The sequence below is a fragment of the Colletes gigas genome, unplaced genomic scaffold, assembly GCF_013123115.1.
Source record: "Colletes gigas isolate AHSC1104 unplaced genomic scaffold, ASM1312311v1 Colletes_gigas_Sc00001, whole genome shotgun sequence".
Lineage (NCBI taxonomy): Eukaryota > Metazoa > Arthropoda > Insecta > Hymenoptera > Colletidae > Colletes > Colletes gigas.
In genome coordinates this window covers 12,709,375-12,721,612 of record NW_025106630.1, presented here as the reverse complement: position 1 = coordinate 12,721,612, position 12,238 = coordinate 12,709,375, and the positions used below count along the sequence as shown (strand labels likewise).

Below are 12,238 nucleotides of genomic sequence, written 5' to 3'. Positions count from 1 at the left end.
TTTTGCTTTATTCATATTTCACATTATTTTAATTTAAAAATTACAGAGATCATTTCGTTTATGGATTGTCGATAAGGACAAAACAAGAATATTGTTGTGAACGTGTATAGTATACGCCTATGATTAAAATAGTAATAATCGATAGGAAAGTAAATCAAACGGGAAAGAATGGGTCGGGTTGAACGTGGCGAATTGCCGTTTCGGGAAAAAAGTAAAATGATTTACTTCCACATAAAAAAAATTTCGTACGACGATGAATATTAAGTAATCGTCGCTTATCGTATGGATCAGACCTTTATCGTCGTTATATAAATAGAGGTTATCGACGTTCAAAAATTTGTTTACTTGTTTACAAAAATAAAATAAGACGCAAGAATTCATCCTATCTATATACGAATGAAAAATAAAATTTCCTATCTAATCGCGGCTAATAGACGTGCTCGAAATCTAACTAAAAGAAACGATTTCCGTGTGTTGTGAATCAACGATCCCCTCCTACGTCGGTGTGTGTGAGACAAGTGATCGCGCAGGTCTGGAGAGATCTGAATTTTGATTTATCTTTGATTTATCGATCCTTTAATATAGAATATATATATATACATACATATATATATACATATATGTATATATATATAATATATATCACTTTCATTTTTTCCCCGTTTTCATTTTCGTTTCTTTCTATTTTTTTTTTGTTTATTTTCTTTTTGATCCGAAAAAAATGGTGCCTTTAGCGATCGACGTACGCCACGATGCGCCTCCATATGTGTGTATGTATATCCGGTTCTATCGCTTCTTGGTCTTCTCAGAAACGGACGGTGAACGGTGAAGTTTGTACGTCGACGGTACATGCCGTGGAGATCCTGTTCACAGTTGTTTAGGGTGGCCAGACCATGAACGCACACGACGCTCCGTGGATGTGAATGACGGGGATACTGATGCTGAAGCCCAAGGGTCGTCGTCGTCGTCGTCGTCGTCGTCGGCGGAGGAGGCGGTGGAGGTGGCGGCGGAGGGGGCGGCGGATGAGGAAGAGAGTTGAGCCACGTCACGCCTGGCTCTGCCATATGTCATTTGCCATTTTGCTGTAACGCCGCGTTGATTTGTGCCCAAAGATCCTTGTTGCACGACTGAGATCTGTGAAAACAATGTTCCAGCCTTACCGTTTGTTCCGCACGGTATATATTCGTTTATTAATTCCTCGTGAACGTCAGCAGGATCACTGCGCGCTAAACTAATCGCTTCCTACGCTCGACTTTGGTAGCTGGCGTTGGCAACACTGGGGAGTCGGACGGGAAAGTCCAACAAACAACGTGGTCGAATAAATAAATTAATTAAACAATGTTACTTCTTTAGAAGAAGGTAACCCCATTCCTTCACCTGCTAGCTAATTCTATATAGGTTGCATCGTACTTCAATACCGCCAAAGTCCCTGATATCGAGCGCAAAAGCGATCGATTGAACGCAAAGTGACCCAGTTAGGGTAGTACAGTACCTTTTAATAGATTGGAGCCACTCCTTGAACTGTACGTGTCCCTCCGGAGTGATGTGGAACGCCGCTCGCGCAGCGCACACCACGCTCGCGAAGTCTTCGTAGTCCCCGGTCGCCAAATGGTACAATTTCTGATGCATGCATTGAATGTACCTGCAATTAAGCATACACGCGTGTTTCGTACTCGTCCCGAACGATGTTCCAAGGCAAGACCACCTAGCAAGAGTATAAGAAAATATTTTACGAAAACTAACATTTGCTGGCACTTGTGAACGAGGGGTGCCAAAAGCGCGGATCTCAAATGTTGAAGTACAAGGGCTGGATTGTTTCTCGCCAAGTAACGAGCCGCCTCCAACACGACGTCGTGAAGAACGAAGGGACTGACGATGCTGTCCACCGAGCAGATGCAAAGCTGATGAAGGTACTGCGTACCGAGACGTTTCGAGACTCTCAGTAGCCATTTCACGTCCTCCCCGTAGGGTGGATTGCGCGCGAACTTCGCCTGTGGTCTGTCGTCGTGGACACGACGGGCTAGCGTCTCCATGGCTAGCATGCCAACGCGATACGCGGCGAGAAGCGCTCGGAGTTGTTGTTGACTCAGGGGCTGAGTCTGTCTGTGAACCTGTGTTCGAAACAAAACGTCATCTTTACACGAGAAAGCGAATCGATCGTTGTGCACAGGTCGAACGAACCATCGAGCGTGTCCGTGGCTCGCGAATTAGTTGTTAATCGAGTTCGATAGGAAGCATTAGAATTTTAAGGGTTCACACGGTCCTTCGTACCTAAATCATCTACCTATACCGCACACGTTGCTTTCGAAAGGTATCGCAACTTATTTTACAGCATTCAAGTCGCCTAATTACCTGGGACTGAGCTCTGACAGCCGATATCATAGGCTGCGCCTGAACCAACGCGGATCCGGGCATGTTATTCTGCCCGGGAATGGGCCCCGTTACTCCTGCTTGTACCTGAAAACAACGAGATCGCGTTCGAACGCTGATCCTGGACGGGCCAGAGCAAAAACGATCAAACGAAAATACCTACATTAACTGGCATAGGCTGTTGCATGGTGAATAAATGATGAGCCCCCGGTGGTGGTGGGGGTTGCGGTGTGTAATATTGCGGCAGCGATGGTGGTTGCGTGGGCTGTGCCGGATGGTGCGGATGTTGAAGATGTTGCGGATGGCCCGGATGAGGCGGGAATGCCGCATGATACATTTGCATGTGCGGTGATGCTGGTGGTAGCGTTACCCTGTGCGACGGCATCTGTCCGCTGAACGTCGGGATGGTATGATGGGGATGTACAAAACTGTAAGGCGCCACTGCATACGGCATACCGACTCCTGTAACTAGAAATTACGTTCGTTGGTACACGGGACGATAACGAACACGGTTTTCAAAGCGATCGAAAGCAAGGAACAAGGGTTACCTAAAGGCGCTAGCGTAGTTATAGTCGGATGAGTGGGATACGGTTGAGGGGGCGGCTGAGTATTGGTGACAACGACGGTTTGCGTCGGTCCAGGCATCATTTGACTGTTCGCCATGTCCACGGGAGGCCCGGGCTCTAACAGAAGCACACCGTTCAGATCCAACTGCAGGGGATCGTGCGACATGTCGTCTTGCTGTTCTCCGTCCGGGGTGTGCTGCATCAAGATCACAATCAGTATCCCTAAGAAACCTAAGAGAAATCTTGGGACGCGTAGTTTTTGCCCTGATCAACTCACCCTTAGATACAATTCGTACCAATACTTGGCCACCTGGAAAAGCACTTCCGGATAAACACCACCGCCTTTCGCGGCGTTCTCCACCGTGATGCAAGCCTTTTCCAGCATCATCTCGCTCTGCTCTTTGCACTGCAACAGCGAAATTTTCGCGCGTAAAATACTCGAGCACGAGTGTCGTCGGTCGAATGTAAAATGTCGTTACCTGGAGAATAGCTCTCTGCACCTCGTTCGGGTTGAGGGCGTGGGCGTGGGGCAAACAAGACAACGCGAGTTCCGCGGCCGCTCTGACCATGTTGGAATCGCATCCTCTGGAGGACTTGTCCGCTATACTGACGGCTTCCGGCGGCGTGAGGTGTCCCTCCCAAGTGTCGATGAGGAACCAGATCGCCGGTGCCCCGATCTCCATCGCCTGGCCGGTTATCCAAGAGACGTGGCTCGAGTACGTACGGCTGAGCCAGTTGGGCGTCACGCAATTGTGCAGTCCTAACGCGTACAAACCGAGCTGAAACGCGCACATGTGGAGAGCTCTGTGAGGCCCGTGGGGATTCTGGCTCGTGGATGCTTGCGTGAACAACGACGTGGAACTGTTGCCGCCAGCTTTCGCCAGAACCGTCTTCGCTAACTCGCACATAAAGTGCGCCCCCGCTTCGGATGGTTGATTAGGAATAGACGGATACATTCTCTTACTTTTGTATCTGTAAAACGGAACAGACGAGAATTGAAGGAGTCGATACTACTTTTAACGAAGAGGTTTCGAGGTCCGTCGCTTCCCATACTCGACCTTCCGTCTGTATATATACGTTTATATAAAACAGGAAGGTTGGATCGAGTGCTTGCAAGAGGAACGGACCCTCTGACGACGTGCACGGGAAGCGATGGGACCTCGCAAGAGGTGTTTATCGCTACGAAAGCCACCACGGACCTTGTTTCTTTAGTTCTGGTAGACACGGGTTGTTGAACGATTTGCGGTTGCACCGTGAGTGCGCTCATACCAGTTTCCAGTTCCGCGCTGGTGCTACTGTGCGGTCTGCTGCTGGTGCCGACAACGCTATCGCCGTTTCCAACGTCCGTTCCAGCGAGGGGAGAGAAACACTCGTCGTCGTATCTCACCATCTGAGACAGAGACATCGTATTCTGTGTCATCGATCGACGGATGGATCTAGAATTTCTTTTGGCAAGTTTCTTACCTCGCTCTTGGTTGGAGGATTCGAGGTGTAATAGCTAGGCAGAATCGGTGACTTGATCAACTGATGGACGTCCCGATCCAACAGCTTGTCCATGATACTCGCCACTTTCGTTGGTTCGTCCTTGTAGTAGACGAGCAAGGTGATCGCCAGATCTCCCCTGAAACGATCAGGATCGTTAATGGATTGCACGATCGATAAATAAAGACAACGACGTCGACTGCCGGTACCTTTGGCGTCGCGTGCCTTCGCAGAGAAGCGGATGATCGGCTTCGCTGACGTTCGCTTTCAGTCCCAGAGCAGCGACAGCCGCGTCGAACCCGAGGTTCTCGTCAACGTCTGTGGGCAGGTGTTTTAGGCCTGCGAATCATTCCACAATGTTTTAATCCCCGTCTCAACTATCTCCACTCTCGCTCTCTCTTGTCTGAATGAACGACCCTTCGCGCACGGAACGCAAAGACAAGAAGAAAGAACATTACTGGAAACGAATGCGTACTTGGCACGTTGCGGGCGTCGAATATAAAACTGGCCAACATGATGGGTAGCAGCGCGTGACCCCTGGACCGGAGAACCCCGTCTCTTAGCTGTTCGGCCCTCTGTCGAACCATCGCTAATTCGGCTGGAGCTAGCGGGATCCTTTTCAGAAGACCTACCAACTCGCTTTCTTGATGAGCCAATTTTACCTAAGAAAATTCGAGAACTCAACGATCTGGTACATCCGCGGCTCTTGCAGCGAATCGAAAAAAAGCGACTTCTAATTCGGTTACTTAATGTGACTCGTTTACCTCCAATGGTTTGGTGTTGGCCGGTGGTCTGGCCATTTCCAGGCCAAACAAACCAACTCTGAATGCCAGATTGTAATACTCCGGGTTCTCCGCTAGAACCGTGCAAAGAAAGCAACACTTGGCCAGTGTAGCCGACGCAAGGCACGTTAGCTGATGAGACGCCGGGTTAACCTGTTGCTAGAACCAGGTTAATGTATTCGTTGTATGCACATAATTTAAGGGGGTCTTCTACCGTTCTTCTGTCCTTTTACAAATTGTTATTTTTGATTTTCGTCTTGGCCTCTAGAACCTCCCATTAAAATTTATAAAAAACATCAAACAGAATATAAAAGAAAACGCGTTTTACAGTAGAAAATCCCCTTTTTCTCTAACGTGGGGAAACACGGCTAGCTTTACCTTCTTCTTCTTGCCCTTCACGGGCATACGAGATTCGTTGATCATGAGATTCGGTGGGTTCGCCAGCAGTTCCTCGCCGAGTTGCACGCCCAGGATGCAAGCCTCCCTGGTGTGTCCGTGAGCGTATAGTCCCTCCGCCCTGGCGAACAGTATGTCCCACGGATCCTCCGTCTTCGTCAAATTACCTAGTATAGTGCTAGCGTTCGGCGCGCTGGCCGCCTGCGTGTGGTTCTTGAAGTCTTTGCCGGAGGCGCCGTTGCTCGTCGCCACGGCCTTCGGGTCGTAATAGTAAACGTGATACTCGTCGCTGGACGGGCTGTCGCTGCTGGACGACGAACTCTCGTCCTTGGACGGCTTCCTGGACGCGTCCTTCTCCAGATCGGACTCATGCTCGCCCTTCAAACCCGTACCCTTGGCCAACACTGTACGCGATTTCTCACGGTAGTCGAGATTCGTCCTGCTGCACTTCCCGTCGCAGGCAGCTTTGTTATTACTACTATCACTACTATCACTATGTGTCTCGGACGAGGTGTTTGAGCGGTACTTGTCCGAATTTTGAGCGTTCTTCAGGCTAACGTTGCTGTTCGAGGACGACTCGCTGCCGCCACCCTCCTGGAAACGCGCAATGGTCGCGATTTATAGCAGCGATTAGCAATCTATCGGTACCAAATCGTTACCTGAGATTCTTTCAAAGATTCACCAGGCGAATTCACAAAGTATAATTCAATAAAAAATCGTTCCTTTTCACGAAGGAGAAAAAACGAAATTGCTTTCCGAACAACTCGATATTTTTACGTATCGATGGGGGATCGTGTAATGGATGCATACTCTAACGAGCCGCTATTAACCTAAACGACGAAACCGGGGATAGGTAGAGCGAGTAAAGTACTCTCGGGGGCCAACAACTCGCGGACGCGCGATATCCTCCGGCCATTTTACGTACCTGTGAATCGGTGTCCCCGCAATTATTTAGTTGAGCACAACTTCGTCTAACGAGGACCACTTGAGGCTCGGGTATATCGGGCATGTCGGTCTCGTTCTCGCAGAAACCTTCGGAGCTGACGCTGCTTCGATTCCCGTCCCCGCCGCCGCTTCGCGAGCACAGGCCTGGAAACTCTCGCGGATTCAATCGTTTCCGGTCCATGTAGCTGAACTCCACCAGGCCCAAACTCAACGGCCGTCTGCCGTGGTGGTGAGAGACCGGCGGCTGACAATTCAGCACGGCAGCGCTCGAGTTCACCTGCGTCGACAGAATTCATATTTTCTCCACCACGATCCCTCGACGTAAGCGTAAAAGTTTCACCGCGAATCGAAACACCGACCTGATTCACCTCCGTCCTGGTATCCCCGACGTGCCGGAAACAGGTGAACGGACAATGATACATGGGATTGCTTCCTGCTGTGTACGTGATACCTGGCAAGGTGTACTCCTCCCAATCGAGATAGCACGCCTCGAGCGCCGATTTGAAGCCGGTGAAAACGGTCAGATCGTTCTTCAACGAGTACTTGTGATCGGTGCCGTTGTGCCTGTTGTGGGAGTTGCGGGTCACCGAGCTGCCCCGACTTTTCGTTACCTGTGAAACCGGAAATTTCGTCGATGGATAAATCGTTAGCTGTCTGATATATTCCACGGTGGAAACGAGCTCGTCGACGAACCGTGATATGCTCGATCGATCCTATCCTGACCGCGACGCGGCTTACCTTATCGATGATCTTCATGTGCCAAGTGGTAAACTGATTGTGAAGTATCTCACGCTCGGACGGCGAGAGGCCAGGATTCAAAGCGGCCAGTCGCCAAAGGACGACGATCTCGTCGCAGAGGGACGAGCAGGCGTGCTGCGAGGCGTGCACGTTGCTGTTCATGTTGTGTTTGCCCCCGTAACCGGTCGCGTTCAACAACGCTACCTTGGTGTTGAACCACCAAACGAGGATCTGCTCGCAGGCCATGCACTCCTCCGTGATGATCTCCAGCAACGGTATGGCGTTGCGATCGTTCCTTTTGAACATCTCGCGCACGATCGACAACAGATTCCACATCCCTTCCGGCTCCCGTCCGCGCAACGGTCGCAGCAACGACGACCATTCGGCAGCAGCAGGAGGCGCAGTGGTGCTCAGGCAATTAACATCGCTGCAATTATCAGATCCGATTCGTCAACCGACGCGAAATCATTCCGGAGAACGTACGCGATCGATAAGGTCGTTTCTACGATCGGTCGAATGGACGCATAATTATTGGTACCGTGTTTTTAGAGACCAGAAGTTAACACTAAACGATAGGTTAGTCCCAGAGAGAACAATTATTCACGAAACGATGCTGGCTAGTAATCACGTGAACCCTTCTATATGCAAACTTAATAAATAATTTATAATCCAGTTTCATCGCAGACCAGTCGTATAATAAATAGGAGTTGCTAAAACTTCTTTTAGTATGTAACGTCAAAGTAAATTATAAAATAAACATAGAAGACAGCATAAAATGTGGTAGTTTGCATAGTCATCGGATAGGGGATGAAATGCCCTTTAAAATGAGCGTTTGTACCAGTCGATAGCGTGATTAGTTCCGGAGATATGAGGATTTTAGTTTCAAGTCGATGCGGTGGCTAGTTACGGAGATATAAGGGTTCGAAGTTTTTTTTACGTTTCATTGATGCGAGATGAATGACCGCGCGCGCGTAAATAGTAAACAGTGCGTAGTAAATTCTTGGAAACACTACGGAACTGGGTCACGACAGTCACGTCCGTGGGGTAGGTCAGCGCGATGCACGAGCGAGAAAGAGTTCCGACGCGTCAGACGAAGACAGAGATAGTCGAATTAAGAAAAATACCCCTTTACATAAATTACGATATCTCGGAAACGGTAAGTCCGATCGACAAAAACCAAAAGCCATTTTAAAGGGGGAGCCTTGCCGCTTCTAACAGTGGTTCAATTATTAATAAAACACCAGTAGTTTCGGAACTGCGTGGGTGTAATTTTTAATACGCGTTCATAGACTGTTCTGATAAGGTGGAAACTAATTCTCGAAATTAGACGTTAAAGAAAAGTTCTTCTAGACAATTTCAAGGGTTTACGCGTTAACAAAGTTTCCTATATTAAGAACAATGGATCACAGTTTCTTACTGAAAATTCCAATCCCACTTTTTCGAGTTTCTTTCAGCGGATTGAAGTTTCTCGGTTTCGAAGGCAATTTACCTGAAGACTATCGGAGCTGGAACGCAGAATTTGATAAGGATCTTCTTGATATTGTCGTGGAGTGTCTTCTCGTCGAGATACCAGGAGGTCTGATCGTGGGCGGAGGCACCGGCCGTAGGATCGGGGGCGCCGCAGTAACTGTTGATGGTGCTCGGTTGGACCGACAACAACTCGTCCAGAAGACGCTGGGCTGTGGGCAGAATCTGCTGCGGCAGCTCGCTGATGAGATACTGCGCGAACTTCTGCAGTTGTTCCCGGTGCAAACGTGACAGGGATTCGCTAACCGGAGCTCTCAGGCACACCTGCGTCGGCTGAATACAAAACAACGTCGCGTCAGAGTATCCCGCCCTCTCTAACCGCGACTACGACAATTAAATCGTCCAGTCTCGTCTAGATCCTTGCAAATTCGATCTTGCAACCTGACGTACGCGATTTTACTCCGGCTCGATCTGCACTCCAACGCTCGTACTCGATCTCAAATCTTTTTAACGCTAAATCCAGTGTAACGTTAATAATCGGTAGGATCTCCAACGCGATTAGAAATTGATTTTTGGAGGTTCGAGGCGCGGTTTCTTACCATGTGTATCCTGTGGAGGCAAACGGCGACCACGTGGGCGCACCAATAGGCCTTCGAGGTGCAAGTGCAGTTGCATGACGTGATCTTCCGTCGATCGAACGTTACGGCGACGTTGAACATCGTTTTCCCGGTGTGCATCACTACAGGTGCGTTTACGCTTGCGCTTAGATGGAATCCTGACCAGTGGAACAATAAAAAAAACAGTATTATTTGTCATCCAAGCACGAATAGAGATGTTGAAGTTGACGGACTTGAAAAATAGATGAGACATTTCAGTTTCGATCGTTTGGACGAGTAGTATTTTTAATACAAAGCCTGTACAAGACAATAACGAGGAAATATATCATTGCTGAGACGGGCGAAAATAAATTGGTTGCAACGTTTAATAACACGATGCTCGGAAGAGCATTATACCGTATAATAAATGCGAATTAAACGTTCGTTGAAAATTATTCGCACGACCCCGAACAGCGGAATTGCACGGCTCGCAGGGGAATCGTCGGTCATTGCCACGACAAGAAGCGTAAGCACCGTTTCCAGACGAAAGGGAATAAAGACGTCATTTCGCGCGCATTAAGAAACAACGCCCCGGTGCCGTGGATCGCTAACAAACGGAATACAAAGGGAAAGACGTCTTTCTATGTAGAGTGCAGCGTAAATTAGCTCGAGGAAATTAACCGTCCAGGAACATCTTGGTCAAACAATAAAATTAAGGATTAAAATCCAACGTCTCGTACCTCTGTCGGAGAGGCGTCTTTCGCGAATTATCCTGTTCACCGTTCGCGGATCGAACAGACGTTTCTAATTGCCTTCGAGTATTTTCATGAAATCTGCTTTTTCGAGCGTCTAATTCGATCTTCCTCTTGCCACTTTTCTGGCGGATGAATCAGGCAACGAAAACAACGGCCAAGTGGAAGGATATAATTGCACTCGATTCATAAAAATACACTTTGTGTACTTAAATTTGAAATCCATCGCGAAGATTAAGGAGAAAATTTTTTCCCGCGTGGTCGATTATTAGGCGAGGCATGGCGATTCAGAGGTCTGAAAGCTGACCAGCTTCTTTATTCGAGGAATGGAGCATCGTGCAAAGATTCTCGAGCCGCGAGGGCTCCCCTTGGACGGGAAGCGCGGGATAGACATAATTGGAAACCTGACCCTGACGTTTCCCTGTCTCGAATAGTGTCGCAAAATCCTCTCTCTGTAAACCGACGCTGAAATGAATTTAATGCCGGATCGATGGGAGGAAACGACTCCAACGATTCACGGCCCGGGAACACTGGGATCAATTAGCGACGAAATTGAGCGCCCTATAAATTCCGATTTCCACCTTTTTCTCCGGTCTTTCGCGGCAGCGTTGCAGAACTCTAACGGAGGCTGGTGCAAAAAAAAAAACCGATTCAATTAAAAATTGAACGTTGCTTTGACCCGTCGAACTACTAGTTTAGTTGACAGAAGATACAGTAGTATCGTCTGTTATATTCGGCCGATTTTCATTAATAAATCTTGAATTTTCATCGAAGAATTCCAGATGTGGTTGACTCTGAATTCGCTCACCGATCTGCAGAGGATCTTTCACGCTCCTCGAACGAAACAAGTGCTCGCCGCGCTGAAACTCGTCCGCGTTCCCATTGGCCAGGCACGAGTAAAGCCTGATGTCCTCCTCGTTGTCCGGGAAACTCCAGAACGCTATCCTGAGCTGTAGTTGCTCGGGCACGGGCGGATAAACGTGCTCCACCAGCTCGAAGGGTATGTGGGACGCCACGCAACGCGCCGCGAGCTCGCACAACGTCGGTACTGTTTGTCCATCTGGAAAACAAATCAATTGCAACAATGTAATCGACGATTTTGTCAATTTCCACGCTCCATACAATGCAATAGACATAAGTGTTTATTCGTTCTCTTATGGAAAATTGCAGTAAATTTTTCACAAGTTCCATTAGAAATCACGAATCGTTTCGACTGCTTTGTTCCAGCGTTAAATCATGCCCCCGAGTACGAGAGGTTAAGAACCACTGGTTTAATACTTGGCAAATAAGTTTGTTGGTTTTTTTCCCCAGTCGGCGATGTCGAAAAAACGTAAAGCGTATTTGCAAGCTATAAAACCATCGATGCAAAAATAATCACAGTCTCTGTCTCTCCTTTACTCTCTCTTCCGCCCATCTGTTTCGCGTTACCGCGAAGCCTGGCTTCCGAATCACGGCTTGACCGCACTTTCCCTTGCAACGTGCCGAGGGGGGGGGGTTTGAAGAGGGAGGAGGAAAGAAGTCGCGAGCACGGTGAAGTCAACGAAAGGATCTACTTGGAAGACCTCCGGACGAGGGAAGTTTTTTCCTCCCTCGCTGCCTTGGTCGATCGCTCGAAAGTAGCGATAGGCTCGAACGTACCTCGAGCGAATCCTTGTTTTTTTTCTGGCACCACCAATAGATAACGAGTTATTTTAGCTGACGCTTCTTATTATTATCCGAGACTTTTTTAAAGAAATTAAAACGATTCTTATGGAAAATTATGGTAAATTTTTTACAAGTTCTATTAAAAATTATGAATGGGTCACTTTGATAGATCTAGCGTCAATGCATCTCGACGATATATCAGACGATATTTCGTGACGATCACGAAATCGTGAAATGATTCAAACACTTCGCTATAAGCAAGATCGATGGTGGGGGTGAAGTACGAAGCGGGTATTCTCGGTTCCTAGAACATCTCCCGCCATTCTCTTCGATTCTTTCTTGTTGTCTCCGCCATAGCTCCACCGGGAGAGGGACAGTCTCCGTGTTGCAAATTCTCGACCGCAGACCGGAAACTCGGTCGTCCGCAAGAGTCGGTCGTTAGGGAAAACCGAATGAAACTCGACGACCAAATCGACTGAAAATTGCCTCGCCTAACTCGT

General features: G+C 48.3%; 1 protein-coding gene across 1 annotated transcript in view; it reads right to left on the bottom strand.

The window, feature by feature from the left end:
- Positions 1-175: 175 nt before the first annotated feature.
- LOC122396908 (zinc finger SWIM domain-containing protein 8 homolog) overlaps positions 176-12,238 on the bottom strand; it is a gene marked incomplete at its 5' end in the record, with an annotated part of 67,801 nt that continues 55,738 nt past the window's right edge. Inside the window, 20 exons of the mRNA XM_043395673.1 lie at positions 176-1,134; positions 1,493-1,642; positions 1,744-2,111; positions 2,353-2,457; positions 2,534-2,832; positions 2,919-3,132; positions 3,214-3,342; positions 3,416-3,908; positions 4,136-4,326; positions 4,401-4,557; positions 4,628-4,757; positions 4,894-5,080; positions 5,183-5,359; positions 5,579-6,190; positions 6,522-6,818; positions 6,901-7,152; positions 7,280-7,706; positions 8,769-9,079; positions 9,346-9,521; positions 10,903-11,154. Of these exons, the coding sequence (XP_043251608.1) occupies positions 1,068-1,134; positions 1,493-1,642; positions 1,744-2,111; positions 2,353-2,457; positions 2,534-2,832; positions 2,919-3,132; positions 3,214-3,342; positions 3,416-3,908; positions 4,136-4,326; positions 4,401-4,557; positions 4,628-4,757; positions 4,894-5,080; positions 5,183-5,359; positions 5,579-6,190; positions 6,522-6,818; positions 6,901-7,152; positions 7,280-7,706; positions 8,769-9,079; positions 9,346-9,521; positions 10,903-11,154 (4,994 nt within the window). The remainder of the gene's footprint in view (positions 1,135-1,492; positions 1,643-1,743; positions 2,112-2,352; positions 2,458-2,533; positions 2,833-2,918; positions 3,133-3,213; positions 3,343-3,415; positions 3,909-4,135; positions 4,327-4,400; positions 4,558-4,627; positions 4,758-4,893; positions 5,081-5,182; positions 5,360-5,578; positions 6,191-6,521; positions 6,819-6,900; positions 7,153-7,279; positions 7,707-8,768; positions 9,080-9,345; positions 9,522-10,902; positions 11,155-12,238) is intronic.